At 36.4% G+C, this 16,485-nt stretch overlaps 2 protein-coding genes across 3 annotated transcripts; one reads left to right on the forward strand and one right to left on the reverse strand.

The window, feature by feature from the left end:
* Positions 1-4: 4 nt before the first annotated feature.
* Positions 5-694, reverse strand: LOC145582298 (alpha-amylase/trypsin inhibitor-like). The gene has a single exon (XM_081639301.1). The coding sequence runs from the start codon at positions 692-694 to the stop codon at positions 5-7; it is 690 nt and encodes a 229-aa protein (XP_081495427.1).
* A 4,568-nt stretch (positions 695-5,262) lies between these two features.
* LOC145582308 (uncharacterized) lies at positions 5,263-8,238 on the forward strand. Of its 2 annotated transcripts, none has more exons than XM_081639312.1 (2): positions 5,263-6,573; positions 7,021-8,238. In XM_081639312.1, the coding sequence occupies exons 1-2, from the start codon at positions 5,338-5,340 to the stop codon at positions 8,017-8,019; spliced, it is 2,235 nt and encodes a 744-aa protein (XP_081495438.1). In that variant the 5' UTR covers positions 5,263-5,337; the 3' UTR covers positions 8,020-8,238. The 2 variants fall into 2 exon arrangements, with proteins under 2 accessions (XP_081495438.1, XP_081495446.1); XM_081639320.1 differs by having other exon boundaries at positions 5,264-6,573; positions 7,024-8,238.
* The last annotated feature ends 8,247 nt before the right edge of the window (positions 8,239-16,485 follow it).

A 16,485-nucleotide genomic window follows, 5' to 3' on the forward strand; every position in this document is an offset into this window, starting at 1 on the left:
CAAATCAAGGACAAAATGTAACCCTGTAATTGGTACCAGAAGGACAAGTATAAAGGCTAGTAGCATCATCCTTAGGATAACTATAAGCATCTGGACATCTACTCTTAAAATAGCGAGAGTAATCTGTTGGAGGGCAGTTATCCCTATAATTATTTATACAACAATATTTATCATCTTTGAGCGCCGTGCACGGGTTGTTACACCCTCCCGGGGCCTTAAGCCGATCAGGGCACGGGCCGATAAGATCAGCCGTGCAAGAGGGTCCTTTGCTACACCCGCTTACAGGCAAGAAACTCATGGGCACATTGAACCCATCAACCAAAGAGATGTCAAAGAAATCCAAGTTGTTATATTGTCTTAGGGCATACTCAGCTAAGGTGTTAGGGGGTGTCCCATAATTTGTGCATTGGAGTACCCCACCACAGTCTCCTGTGATGCACCTAAGCCCATTTGACCCATTGGGTGTGCACCCAGTACGGGGCCAAATGCGACCACGATCTTGTCCAGGGTTGGCTGTGATAGTCCATGTTTCACCGGTATTTAAACGTCGGCCACCACCGGGTACTGCGGCTGCCCAAATAGTGTAAGGGCAGTTGTTTCTTATTGTGAAAGTGGCTGCATGAGTGGGAGTGGAGATTAGGGAAGCAAAAACTATGAAGAGGCTGATAATGAAGACAGATTTTAAGGAGATCATGTTGGAAAATCAATTAAAAAGAAAAATGTTTGGAATTTGTATTTGTTGATTGTTTGCATACTTAGCTGAGATTTTGTTTGAGTTTATATAGGAAAGGAAGGGAAGAAAATAAAGTCACAAATGATCATAATATCCAAGGAAAATGGTGGAGTCCTAGGTAGAATGTAGAAATACCAGGACATTTTGTTTCACCAAACTTACAAGTTTAAGCTAATTTCATACGTGTATAATAATTATTTCAACACTCCGCATTAAATAATAATTCATGTACATTATTAACCATAAATGTTATTGCATACACAATAAATTAACGAGTATAGCTGTATAGAATGAAATAAAAATATAACATCCAACATGTTAAGCAAAGTCAAGACTAAATTAAAAGTTTTAACAACACACAGAGTATAATTTTTTTAAAAAAATGGACATTTTGAAGCTAATTATCGGCATATTGATGGACTTGATGCGCCCACCAGTGTTTTAAGGGTCTAAGGACTCAAGCGATCGTCACAATTTGTACGAGTACTACGTATACGTACCAACGGTTGGCGGTTGCATTTATATACATTTAATGTCATCATTATTTTGTTAAGTCCTAATTTGCAGTAGCTTGCACTTAGCTAGGGTGTAAGGGTGTTATAGTCATTCTAGATAAATTTCCACGTTAATTATACGTAGTATTTTAGTTTAAAATCAGATTTATGCGATCATCAGTTTTTTTTTCCCTTTTCTTTATAAAAAGAATGAAGACATAAATAAAATAAAATTAAGTGGATGGATTAAAAATTATTGAAATTATTTTTTTTTAATGATAAACTAGTTAGGACTTATTTATTTAATCAAGTACGATCTGAAACTCAAAATGAAAACAAGCATGCATTTTTGTGAATAAAGTTTAAACAAGCCACATTCTTAACGAACTAAGCTCAAACAAGATTTTTACAAGATCGTTCACACTTGAGATAGGTCGAACAATAATAATTATTATCAAGCTTAGCTCGAACAAGCTAAATCTTGGCTCAATTCGAATAGTTTCCATACAACTCTATTACACAATATTTAAGGAGGTTTACGGTAAATGAAATCTAATATGAGGCTTAGACTCATATTAAATTCATATCCAATTTGAATAATATTCAACCTCCCCTGACTATAAATACCATATACTCCCTCCGTCCCAAAAAGAACGACTCATTTGGGTTGATTACGCGGGTATTAAGGAAGTTAAATAAAAAGAACTAAAAGTATATTGGAAAGATAAATTTACATGGGGTTTGTAAAAAAATAGAAAGAGAAAGTAATAAAATAACATGGAAAATCAAATTTTTATATGGGGAAGCTAATTTTGCACAAATATTGTTGCAAATTGGTGGTGTTTTAATGCAAATGGGTCATTCTTTTTGGGACAAAGTTTTGGCCAAATGGGTCGTTCTTTTTAGGACGGAGGGAGTAGTTTATCTAGACTCCTACATATCTAATTTTTATAATTTTTGCTAATGTGAGATTAAAGATATTTGCGTTCAAAATTTTACATCGATATGCATAGATGAGATTAACATTATGAAATGAATGGAGTAGTATTTTTTTATTTATGCATACTTAGTCAATATTACTAATACTGATTATCCGTAAACTTTGCACCAAGAAAAATACAGAGTATGGCAAATTTTAATATGGACCATGGTGCATATTAAAATATGTGCACCACCATTAATAAGAGGCCACGTGTTTTACAATTTGCCAACACACAATACCAACATTATTTCCTATCCCCGTCATTTTCTCTCTCCTCTCTTCTCCTCCTCTCACACTTTCCTCATTTCTGATTTCTCTCTCCTCTTTCTTCTCTTTAAACTACTTTTCTCTCTCTTAAATTCATTCATAATTTTGTTTTTGATTTAATTTCTCCATCTCCATTGTTGTTCACCATAGATTGAGATCCTTCATCTCTTTCTCTTACAATTCCTAATTTCTGATTTCTCTCTCCTCAATTTTTTTTTTCCTAAATTCATTCATTATTTTGTTTTTGATTTAACTCCTTCATCACCATTGTTAATCACTATACATTAATTAAAAAGTTCATTTTCTTCAACCTTCAATTTGAAGCTTTGTTAATGGAGTTTTTCCAATGAAGTGAAGTTAAAAATGGCGGATTTGACGAGAAAGAGGTCGTTAAGACGATGGAGATGATTATTTTCCGATAAGATTCCTTTATCAATCACTATGGCTAGGTTTGAGTTTCGAAATTTGTAGCTTTCATATTATTTTGATTTTTTTATTGATATTTGTGTATTCTATTATGAACAATTCTGTTTTTGGTTATATTTTGGTATTTTGAACATTTTTAGTTAAAAATATGAACGTAGGACAAGTTTCCTATGAATATATATTTTTACAAACATATATTTTTGGATTTATGAACATCTTAATTATAATTTTGAACAAGTGATACATTATTTATGAACTTTTTATGAGATTTATGTATTTTGTAATAATTTTTTTTAAAAAAATTGGCATTCTGTACTTTATAAGGAAAGTCCAGTTGTGTCTTTAGGTGCAGATGTTTTTTCAGGGTGTTCAGTGGTTTGTGGTTGGGGTTCAGAAGTTTTTGTAGGGGGTTCAGAGGTTTTTGTAGAGTGTTTAGTGGTTTGTGGTTGGGGTTCAGAAGTTTTTGTAGGGGGTTCAGAGGTTTTTGTAGGGTGTTCAGTGGTTTGTCGTTGGGGTTCAGAAGTTTTTGTAGGGGGTTTAGAGGTTTTCGTAGGGTGTTTAGTGGTTTGTGGTTGGGGTTCAGAAGTTTTTATAGGGGGGTTCAGAAGTTTTTGTAGGGTGTTTAGTGGTTGGGGTTCAGAAGTTTTTGTAGGGGGTTTAGAGGTTTTTGTAGGGTGTTCAGTGATTTGTGGTTGGGGTTCAGAAGTTTTTATAGGGGGGTCAGAGGTTTTTGTAGGGTGTTCAGTGGTTTGTGGTTGGTGTTCAGAAGTTTTTGTAGGGGGTTTAGAGATTTTTGTAGGAAGTTCATTGGTTTATGATTAGGATTCAGAAGTTTTTGTAGGGGGTTCAGAGGTTTTTGTAGGATGTTTAGTGGTTTGTGGTTGGGATTCAAAAGTTTTTGTAGGGGGTTCAGAGGTTTTTGTAGGGTGTTCAGCGGTTTGTGATTAGGGTTCAGAAGTTTTTGTAAGGGGTTCAAAGGTTTTTGTAGGTTCAGAGGTTTTTGTAGGGTGTTCAGTGGTTTGTAATTGGGGTTCAAAAGTTTATATAAGGGGTTCAGAGGTTTTTGAGGTTTTTATGTTATCAGGAGTTTTTTGGGGCTTTTTTGTTGCTTCTAGTGTCTTAGAAGAAGTTTTAGGGGCTTTTCTTTTACTTCTTGTGTTTGATCTGAAGTTTCAGTCTTTCAGGTAGCTAATTTAATTTTGATTTTGATTTTCATCCTCTTCAGTAGGAGTAGATAATTTAATTTTGATTTTCTACAAAAAAAAAATAAAGAAAAAAAATCAAAAAACAATTTTACAGTAGAATATTGTTTCAATTTTATAATTTGTTCATTTTTTGAGTGATGTTTTCGTGTGTTTTTCGTCTTTCGCCATGATGGATTGCAGTTTTAGAATGAGAAAATTTGTGAGAGGAGACAGAAAATACAAAAAGAAATAATTGAAGAAGATTTTTAATTTATGAGAGGAGAGAGAAAATTGGTGAGAGAAGACAGAAAATACAAATAGAAATAATTGAAGAAGATTTTTAATTTATGAGAGGAGAGAGAAAATTGGTGAGAGAAGACAGAAAATACAAATAGAAATAATTGAAGAAGATTTTTAATTTATGAGAGGAGAGAGAAATTTTTTAAAAAGAAATAAAGATAAATATGGTGGATAGAGAAGAGGAACAATTGGTTTTTTTACAAAAATTGAACTTCATGTGCCCTTTTTTCATCTGGGCTTTCTCTATTGGGCATAGATTGAGCCTTTCTAGGTGCACCATGGTGCACATAATACTAATTGTACAGAGTATATCCCTAAACTAATAATCCTAGTCTCCTAGATTACTAATTCCATCTCTAACATCCGTGATTAAGTCAATTTATTTGTAACATCCAAACAATAAATTCCTTTCCAAAATTGCTAAACAAAAAGCTAGTAGCAACAAAATCCAAAATTTTCCAACAACGTAACATGCACAACAGCACAAAGTAGCCGTTACCAATTTCAAATCAAACCATAATGTGACAAAAAAAATTCACATTTAGGAAAAACACGAAATCTTATCAATCTTGTAGACATTAAATATTCTAAATTAAAAGGGTAAGTAAGTTCAAACAAAAGGTCATTTCTTACTGTACTGCAGTAGTGAAGTGAGTTTAAAACAAATAATCCAAAACATACACATCAGAAATCACCCACTTTTAATTTAACGGCTACATTTCTACATTCGCCCGCCCTTCCCCCAAAATTTGAATTTCTTTCTTTCTTTGAAAACTGTGCCCTGTTCTCTTTTCTCTCTCCTCCAAATTCCTCAAATTTCAAATCTTTTTCTTCTCTACCTCTCATCTTGCTCCTCCCACCTACTTTAATTAAACCCTTTATCTTTCTCTTTCTCTTTAATCCTTCAGTTTTTTAGTTTAATCCCATCAAAATTAATTTCATAAATTAAAGATGGGTTGTTGTTTGAGCAAGAATGACCCATGTTCAAATTCACATTCACAAATCGAACAAACTGATACAAAAAAGAATCTTCTGGTTCCGGTTCCGATTCCGATTCCGGTTAAATTAGAGCACCCTAAGAAACAATTAGCCGGTTTCGAGGCGGCAACCCCGAAACCGGAATGTAGCACAAAAGAGATAGAAAGTGAAACAAAGGAGGTTTTTACAAAGAAGAAGAAGGAGGTTTTTGTAATTCAACACAGAAAAAGTAATGAAAAGAGACCGGATTCAGATGGGTCAGCGTCAAATTCATCGAATTCGAGTGACCCGAGTAGAGGATCCGGGTCCGAAGAGATTGGTAGGAATATACTAGCAGCTGCTGCAAATGGGCAAGCAGTAAGAACTTCAAGTTGTACAAAGGAAGAAGTTGATGCCATTTTGATTCAATGTGGTAGGTTAAGTAGGAGTTCATCTGGTAAAGGAAATGGAAATGGAAATGGTAATGGGAATGGGCATGGAAGGAGGTATTCGGGTTCGAAACGGAGTTTCGATTTCGATAGAGAGAATGATACAATTGAGGATTCCAAGAGAATAGGTAATGGGAATGAAGATGAATTGAATGATGATGATGAACGATCCAGGAGGCGACAGTCCCGGGGTTCGAATCGTAGGAGGAGTACTCCGAGTAGGAGTAGGGAGAGGGACCAACAACAATTAAGGTCAGGGAGTAAAGAGAGATCACAGAGTAATGGTAGGAGGGTTAGTAGGTCTCCTGGAAGACGGTCCGAAAGTCCAATAACTCAAACACACAATGGTAATGGTAATGGGACTGTTAGGCCTGGGAAATTAGTGTCTGTTCCTGCAACTGTGACTTCACTGTCTGTTGAAAAGGGTAGTGTTGGAAATGTAAATGATGGGAATGTGAAGAGGGTTTTGGTGAAGAGGAATGTGGGTTCGCCGCGGTCTCAGTCACCTGCTAGAGCTATTTCACCTGCAAGGGCTAGTTCGCCTGTAAGGGGAGGTAATCAAGGGAATGGTGGAGGGCAGCAGCAGCTGGTTTCGGCTCCGTTGAGCCGGAATGGGTCGAGGAAAGCCGAGCATTCGCCGTTTAGGAGAACGCCTTTGAATGAGATTGATATTAATTCACTTCCGTTTCATCCGCTTTCTAACAAGAGGCCTGTTAGTAAAGGGAAGGAAATTGAGGAGGATGTTGGGCTTGTTAAGCAGCCTATTAATTCTGGATTTCAGGTAACGTTTTTTTTTTTTTTTTTTTTTTTTATTTGTTAGCCTCTTAATTGTGCTTAATGTTGTTGATTGTTAGTAGATTGGACATGCTATTTTATGCTAATTTTCATAACTAGTTTACTGCATAGCTCAGCAATCACAATGAAGTTTTTTATTTGCAATTTCTGTGAAATATATTAGGTTCACTTGTTTCTACAAATGACATTTTCAAATTCGTGTATAATGGTAATCTATATGATATGAATTGGGGTGGTGGATTTTACAAATATTTTAGGTTCACTTGTTTGTACAATTAATAGGCAATTTTGAAAAATTAGGCCTAGATGCAGTAATCATCAGTGCAGTGCTGATTGACTTGCCTTAGAGTGACTGAGATTGCGATTTATTTTTCTGTTTTTAATTGCATCATGTGTATAAGCTGAGTTGCTGCTGTTGTGAATTGTGATGCAGCAGAACAAGTATGCAGAGACAAACAATGTTAAAGCATCTATTCAGGGGACTCATAGAAGAAGCAGAAGCAGAGGGGCTGAAGGATATGAGGTTACAAAAACTAATTACTGCAGAGTGAATGAGCTTCAGACGCCGAATGTTGAGCAAATTGAGGATAAGAGGGGGCAATTAGATACAGTTGAGTATGATGCCATGGTGACTCCGGTTGTTGTCTCGGGTGCTGAGACCCTCAAGTTGCCACAAACATTGATGAGAAGTAGGTCTGCAAGGCGATCACGAGACCTGGACATCAGTGTTGAGGCTCTTTTAGCCCCTACCCCGGCTACTGACTATAACTCTCTACTGCTTCGAGACATTCAGAATTTCCACCAGAAGAAAAGCTCAAACGCGAATGCTAATGCTAACAGTAGCAGTAATAATGCTGGAAGTTCTAACATGGAGGCGAGCAATTCATACAAACTCCCACCATGTGTCAGCAAAGCATGTTCAATTGTTGAAGCTGTGGCGGATCTCAACTCCATGACTGGCTCTGATGACAGGCGAAAAAGCCCAAAGGAAACCAACTTCTCTTTCAACAGTAGTAAGAAGGTTTTAGAGTCCAAGGACCCCTTTGTTGAATCAGAAGTGAAAGTAAGTGATGACTTGATGGAGCCGAGTTTACATAAGTATGTGACAGTAAGGATGAAGGGTGGAGACTTCAACGACGAGGAGTCTTCTGGTAGCAATAGCTATGTGGGTGGAAGTCAGCAAAATTGGCTCTCTTCTTCAACTTGGGAGCCAACTTCAGCTGATTCAACAGAATCTTGGACTTCAAAGTCTTACAGCCGAGAAGAGTTGAACCCTGCAAGATTTCAAAGACACGCTACATCTGAAATTGCCTGTGGAATCAATGAGGAACCTGAGAAGAAATACAGCAACGGAGGAGCTACTCGTGTTAGGACAATTGCCAGTAGAGCTCCTACTGCATCAGCATCAAAAGCAGCTGTTGCCTCAATGTAAATTGTTTGTTTTGTGTTTTAGTTTCATTGTAGGGTAAGATTATGTTTGTAAAGTAGTTGCATACTTTGCAACTCGTTTTTCTTTTTCTTTCAGCTTCTTATCAAGATTGTTTAGAGATAATTTTTCTCTACGGTATTGCAAATTATGCCTTTCACCGGATTAATTTGAATTTCGCAATGTCATTAATAAATGACCAATAATTACAAGAACAAACAGTTTACAGAATTATGCACATTCTGCCATTAGCTATTTTATGAGTTATATTGGTAAGATTTCGCAGCAGTATCATGTAGAAAGAATGATTAATAGGTTTTTGAGTAAAGGCTAGATACTCGTCAGCTGGTCCATTTGAAACAGATGCAGACTGCTGCAAAATGTTTACATCTTTTGACAGTATAAAGATGCAAGATAAAGCTAAAAGGAGAACATAAAGTACTTTAGATAGGTTGAAAAATATGTAGTATGCTGCTAGGGAGATGCAATACATCAGGTGGCAAAAGTATTTGTAGATAAAATCGTCGTTTTGAAGTGCTCCAAATATATAGAAAGGACAGACTGTTTGGAACAACTTAACATTAGGCATGAATTTCATGAAACATCTTGTTGTAGGAAGTTGAGTACTAGAAGCAATATGTTTCTTAAGTTGGTTATTTTCCAATGAAATCAGCCATATATGAGAAGAATAACAATTGCATTCTTTATTTCAATGCTTAATCAAGTCATCTAATAAGAGTAATGACAGTGTTTTCTATAACAGTTCATTATATACTCATTTTATCAGTAATAAATATTACCCTTCATGAAACATACCCCGTAATACTAGTAGTAGTAGATGTTACTGAGTACATTGTTATGTACAATTTTCGACTTTCGAGATTAAATTTTGTTTACTAATCTCTCGTAGATGTATGCTAACCAGTAAAGTATTAAAAATAAAATCATACCAAGATTACTAACCAGTAAAGTTCTGTTTAAAGGCATTTTCATAATATTGTATAATCAAAATATATAAAGGAGTAATCAATGGTCAAAGTACAACCTCGAAAGTCTTGTGAATGAAGAGCGTATTCAATATGGTAATCTCCTAGGTTGCACGACTCCAGGAGCTTAAAGGTGGTCCTTTTCACCTCAAATATTTTTGAGTCATTACATAAAGCCAATCGACTTTAGACACCAAAATCAAGCCGATATACTAGTACTACGTATATAAAATCAACACTGATTTGATCCTTCTAGTAGTCTAATTTATGAACTCTCAACCAAATAGCTCCACGCAATTGCCAAGAGCGAAATTTACTAGCTTGGACCAAAGTTTTAACTACTTATACAAAGTAAATTTTAAACCTGAACACAACACGACAACCCAATAATTTTGTGATATATTATCAGCACAACACGGCAATCCCTGTATTTAGTTTGTTTGGACTTGAATTTAGTGCATAGAATCTAGGCTGATTTTTAGTTTAATTTGCATATTTAACAAACGGGTTGATTTATGGTTGAAGGTTATCATTTTGTCAATTAATTTGTAAACCTGCCACTAAACTGGCTCAATCCAACGTAGGTATATAATTAAGTTTTGTTGTACATTACTCTGTACTCATAGTGCACATTTCCAATCTATAATATAGTCATAGGATCTGTTCATATTTACTTAATTTTAGTTCAGCTCCAATCAGTTCAATTCAGTTCAGTTCAGCTCTTAATTTCCCTCTCTCATAAAACATTCAGTTCAGTTCAGTTCAATTCAGCTACAATCAATTCAGTTCAGTTGAGCTCAATTAAGTAAATGTGAATAAGCCCATAATCTCGTAAACCAAACAAGTATTCCATATTGTTTTATATAAATATGGAGAACATGATACTTAATAATTAACATTGAGATTAAGCAAAGTCAGTAAATTACATTATTTCAAAAAAAAAAAAAAAAACAAAAAAATCTGCAAATTACATAGGGGCAATACAAAACAACCTTAAAAAATGATCACCACCGCCAACATTTGGTGTGAATGGACAATCAAACCCTTACTACTTCACCACCCCTTCATCCTTCCGGCAACCCACAACCCCTTCCAACCGGCGATCACAACCCCTTTTGACTGTCGACCCACCACACCCCCCTCTATGACAACCCACCACCTTCCCTGGTCGGCGTGAAGGTGGTGTTTTTTTATTTTTATTTTAGGCAACTGTGGTAATCGGAGCCCAAAACCGGTTACCGTGCGTGGTAACCGGAACCCAAAATCGGTTACCATGGATGGTAACCAGTTTTGGGCTCCGGTTACCACGCACGGTAACCGATTTTGTGCTCCGGTTACCGTGCACCTTAATCGATTCTATGGTAACCGGAGCCCAAAACCGGTTACCATGCACAATAATCGGTTTTGGGCTCCGGTTACCATGCACAGTAACCGATTTTGGGCTCCGTTTACCATACATGGTAATTGATTTTGGGCTTTGGTTACCGCGATTGCCTGAAAATCTGAATTTTTTTTTAAAAAAAAAAAAAAAAAAAAAAAAAGAGGGAAGGTGGTGGGTCGCTAGTGCGGTGGTGATCGTCGCCGGTCAGTGTGGTGGGGTGGTGGTGGTGTTAGTCGTCAATTAGGATGGTGGTGTCAAGGTGTTAGTGATTGATGGCAAGAGGGAAGATAGTAGTGAAGTACTAAGGACATGATTGTCCATTCACACTAAATGTTGGCGGTTTTGATAATTTTGGATGGCGGTATTTAACACTCCCCTAAACAAAGTCAGTAAATTACATTATTTAAAAAAAAAAAAATCAGTAAATTACATAGGGGCAATACAAAACAACCTTTAAATTAGATACGAGTAAGTAACAATCTAAAATACGTTCAAACTACTATACTAAAATCTTACATACCATTAGTAGGTCAATATTTTTAAAATTTGACCTTCACAAAATAGAAATGAATCAATCATGTAATTATTTAGTGACGGAGGAAGTATTATCTCCATCGTTGTTCTCATCCTCGTTATCTTCATTGTTCTCTTCATCCTCGCCTTCGTCTTCGTCTTCGTCTTCGTCCTCCTCATCTTCATCTTCGTCCTCCTCATCGTTCTCCTCGTCTTCATCATCAGAGCTGCCCGAACCGCGCCGCTGAATCATCGGTTTCACGTGTTCTTTAACTAAACCAGTGATCATTTCATCAATCTGGGAATCCATGATATAATTGTACACCATAAAATCCCAAATAAAATCTGAACTCGAACTCGAACTTGAAATAGAATCACTATCATAATTATACGAGTAGTTGTAGTTACGCATTCTTTCAAGTTTGGATTCAAGCATACTAGTTAGGACTTGAGTTTTCTCACCATATGTTTTAACTATATTTCTTAGACTACTTTCAATCGCATTTTTATGGGCCACATTACTTGGTTCAGTGCTCTCACAATCTTCTGAATTTTCAGGAACACCAACACTTTCAGAACAAGTACGAGTAATTAAATTCCCATTTACTGAAGAGCTTGAATTTTGTTGCGGGGTTGGATTTCTTTGGTTCGGATAATTTGGAAAATTCGGACGAGTTCCCGGATTTTGTATATACATTTGAAAATTTGGGGGGAAATTAAAATTCTGATTAGTTTGGAAATTATTCGGATTTATTTGGTTTGGGTGGAAATTAATTGGATTATGTGGGAAATAAGGATTGGTAAAATTTGGATTCGGTTGGAAATTATTCAGATGTAATTGATTTGGATTCGGATGATGTTGGAAATTTGGATTGGGAAGATTTTGGCTTGGGTTGAAATTAATTGGATTTATTTGGTTTGGATGATAATGTGTGAAATTCTGATTAGGAAAATTGTGATTATGTTGGGAATAATTCGGATTTGTTTGGTTTGGATGATTTGGAAAATAAGGATAATAAGGAGGCATATACATTTGAAAATTAGGATTGGAAATAAAATTTGGGTTTGGTTGGGAGTTATTGGGAAACATTGAGTTTTGATAATGAGGATAATTGGGATTGAAATTGGGATGATTTCCAGTATTCTGCAAATACATTGGAAAATTTGGTTGTGGATTAAAATTTGGGTTAGGTTGGGAAATATTTGGTGTTCTTTGTGGATTAGGAGTGTTTCGAGGATTCGGATTGTTTGAATTCATGTTTAGGGGATGAACAATGAAGAGTAAGCTGAATTGAGGAAAATATTTGGACTGAGCTTGTGAGAATGCAGCAGAATCCAGGGAGTAGGATATCTGATTGAAACAAAGAGGAAGGTGGATTTTTTTTTAAAATTACTGAGAATGAGAAAATGTAGCCGTTGATATTTTATTTTAAAACAATGTTTGTTTTTTGGCCGTTGGAAAACAGTGGAGTTAAATCTTGGGTGTTGGAGGAAAAGCTGTGAGCTCAGTGCTAAGTACCATGATAGCATCAGTTAGGCTTTGTTGTAGATCTATGTAAATATGTGTTGTACAAGTTGTACTCGTACCCATTGCACAAGGCAAGGTTCTCGTGTTAACCGACAAATTTTAGTTCAATAAAAAGGGTTGATGAGGATTTGTGAACCAAGGTCAATTGAAATTAGTGATATCCCCTCCGGACACAAACACAAATAAACTAACTTCTCAAGTCTACATTCTTTACAGTGTTCGTTACAATAACACTAAGACATCAAAGAAATCAGCTCGGTATTGGGAATTTGGGATACAAAGCCAAACTCAACAGATAGTAGCACCATTTCCACCATCAAGACAGTAGGTGCTGATACAATGATACTCGACTATTATGATGTCAATTATTTGCTTGAAATCCAACTCTTGTTTAGCTGAAGCAGCTTAAGAAAGTAGACAAACTTGCCAAAAGGCAAGTCTTTTTACAATAATTATCAAAGAATAATTGTTACTACACACCTACACTACTATTATTAGTCTATTACATAGTCATAAATCATTTATTTTTTGAGATGAAAATCTTGAATCATACATAATTATACAATTGTAATTGCAATCATGAATTTAACCATAAAGCCAAAAATACTTGTGAAAGGTAAAAAATGTTGAGCAAATGCATAGATTACAATATTACATAGTACATAGACCGACTAATACACTAATACATCAGGTGTTCCAAGTTGCTACATAAGGATCTCAACTAAACTTTCACAGGACCAAAAATATACTCCCCTATCATGCACAAATACATAATTTCTAGTTATTGAACTGCTGGTTCACTGGTTGTACGCTAATGTCAATCTTCATCAATCCTTTCACTTGTATTCGGACCATTAACTTCATCCTCGTCCCCATCATCATCATCATCATCGGAACTAGTACTCGAGCTCGGCTTCTGTAACATTGCTGCTAGTACGTGTTGGTTCATGACATCAATCATCCAATTCTCCATCCTTCGTCGAATTTGACCACGTTTAAATCTTCGACTATCACTTGATTCGTCATGCCACTTGTTAAATTTTGATATCATCCTATTAATTTTGGAAGAAACTAGATCTTGATCTGGATCCGAACTGGAACTAGAACTTGAACTTGAACTTGAACTTGAATTCGGAATACTATAATCCTTCAACATATCCTTGAGCAGATGATTGATTTGTACTTGAGTTTGATGAGCATTACCTTGAACTGAATTCCGGGTGGAAGTAGATGGTTGATTGGTTTGAGAAATGGATTGTTGTTGAGGATTTGTTGGTTGAGATGTCTGTTGAGAGGGTTCTGACATTGAGGGTGTTTTGCTCGGCGTGTATAGTGATTAGTGAGTGAAAGAATGGAAAACCGAATCTGTATGTGACTGAAAGAATGAGATAATGTAGCCGTTGTTATTCCTTATTGATACTAAGGCCTGTTCTCATTAACTGAACTCAGCTGAACTGAACTGTACTGAACTGAATTTCAACGTAAAAGAACCGGCCCTAAAATTGTGATATTTTTAGCAAGGCATAAACAGTTTTTATAATCTAATGGGTTACGTTCATAAATTTCTAATTTCTCAAATGAATAAGGTACAGGAACCAACAAGATTTGGTTCAAGTGTTGAAGTAAATTAATGTCGCTTAAATCGGGTTCGAACCTCACGGCATGCAAAAAATTCTTGTTTGGGAGACTCACGTGAATCAGGGATTAGAGCCCTTTTGGCAAGCCTTTCTCCACCAAAATACCCTGCTTTGATTTTTGCTACCTATCTAAAATTTTATTTTTATTTTGCTATCTCTAAAAGTTACAAAATATAGCTTTTTCTACCACTTAACATAATCTGTTACGATTTCGTTAAGTGGTAGCAAAAGCTATATTTCATTAAATAATGATTTAATTTATTAAAATAAAAAAGAAGAGACTTTAAAAAACAAAATCCCAGCCATTGCCTCCTATGAGCCACCCCTCCCCATGCCGGCTGTATGGGCCCAAACGATCCCCCGGCATCGCTAACCCCTCCCCTTCTCTTTCCCCCACCCACTTTGCATCACTGGCGACCATACTTCCCACACATCTACGTACCATCACACCTTTTGTTTTTGAAACACAACCGCAACATCAATCTCTCCTCTTCACCGTCCCCATTCAGGCCACTACCAAAAGCGAGGCTATGTTGGTCGAATTTGGCCACCAAATCCCAATCTAAAACAAATAAAACCAAAGTCAACCTTTATAACCTCGGTTTTGAATCTCAATATTTTTTTAAATTTGCTTGGCTAACGGTGGTTGAAGTGGGTATTTTCTTTATCTTCTCTTTTCTCTCTCCATTTGTTCCTTTATTTCAATGGTGCAGTGGTCTGCACGGTGGTGAAAAAGAGGGTTTTATATTTCAAATAAAATAAGGGTATGGTGGTTTTAAGGATAGTCAAGAGTGGGAAAGGGGAGGGTGAGGGTGAGGGTGAGGTCGCTGGCGCCGAGGTATTGTTTGGGTGCCGCCAGCCGCCGCAGGGAGGGGGAGAGGGTGCCGCCAGCCGCCGCAGGGAGGGGGAGAGGGGGGGTAGATAAACTGATTACAGAGAAGCATTGATCAACCAATCGCCTCGCAAGCCACAAGGGACTATTCCTTGATTTTTCTGTTTGTATCAAATGATAGAGTTACACTATACAGATTTGATGCAATTACTGAAGGAATATTCCAATGGAACTGCATCTTTTCTCTCTATATCAACAACCCTTCCAAAAAAATCTTTGTTGGCTGGACGTAGCAAAAGAATGAGGATGAATGATTACATACAGAAGGTGGGTGAGTCTGAACTGTTGACCTCTTGAACTTGAGTTATGTGCTTATCACCATCAGACGATCAACTGATCAAATTGACAATTAAGTATGGCGTGTGAACTAAGACGATCCTTAGAATTTGATTTTCTTTGGATCCAGTTAGATTGCATTTCTGGAATTGAATAAGTTGTCCTCCTAAACTGCACTCTTCTATCTGAAAGTTATGTAAATAACGAGCGAGCCCCAGTTGCTCATCATGAGAAACAAGGTTGTTCCTCACAATGGCAGTTTTGAAAATATTTTGATGTTTTCCACTTACTGAGATGTTGATTCGGATTTCGTGGGGACAGCTTATGTGTCAAATTGGTTGAATAATGGCGTAACAAGAAAACGGAATAACAGAATTAGCTGAGCTCCTCTCACCACTTTCAGAATTAGCTCACAGCTCTCCTCAACTCTATCAGAGCTCCTAACCTCTCCTCACCTGCCCAGATGACTTAATTGGGTCTTCAAGTTGTCGGAAATCCGTCGAAGATAACAGGTTGGTGAAGTTTTCTATTCTTTCTTCTTCGTCCCTTCATGTTAATTTTTGTTCTGATCTGTTGTTCTGATTCTAGGGTTTTGGTCAAATTGAATTCACAATTGAGACCGAAATCAGAATAATTGAAAGTAATGGGGTTATGCGTTGACATTCCTATGTTGAAATGGTACAAATTGGCTGAAAATGGGTGATTGATTTTGGTTTAAAGGGTGTAAAATGGAAAATATGAGAATGTGTTGTTGTCTTGTTACTGCAAAAGCGTGTTGGTGTTGTCTTGGTCGATTTTTCATACTTTTTTAAATTGGTTGTAGTTACACATACTATGGTTGTTTAAATTTGTACAATAATGATATGTAATGCGATCTGTTATAATGGGGTTTGAAGTTCTGATAATTGCTGATTGATTTTGGATAAAAATTCAATTCATACTTTATAAAACTGTGTTATAGTCTTGTGTGATGCCAAAACGTGTTGGTTGAATTGTCGTACTTTGTTCGGAGAGTTATGATTGTTTCAATTTGTATCATAATTCTGTTGGTGTTCTGCTTTTGAAGGGTAGAAGTGAATTGTTTTTTATGTTATAAGAGTGGAGTTAAGTTTAGGAGGATATTCATATGGAGGGTATAGAAGACATAGTTCTTGCAGATAGTGTTAGTGAAGATGTTATAAGGGGCAGTAATTTTGGTGTTGGTGATAGGGGCAGTGGAGTTAAGGTCAGGAGGAGTAACATTGATATGTTGGAGGGTA

Source organism: Chenopodium album, chromosome 2, assembly GCF_948465745.1.
Source record: "Chenopodium album chromosome 2, dcCheAlbu1.1, whole genome shotgun sequence".
NCBI classification, from domain to species: Eukaryota; Viridiplantae; Streptophyta; class Magnoliopsida; order Caryophyllales; family Amaranthaceae; genus Chenopodium; species Chenopodium album.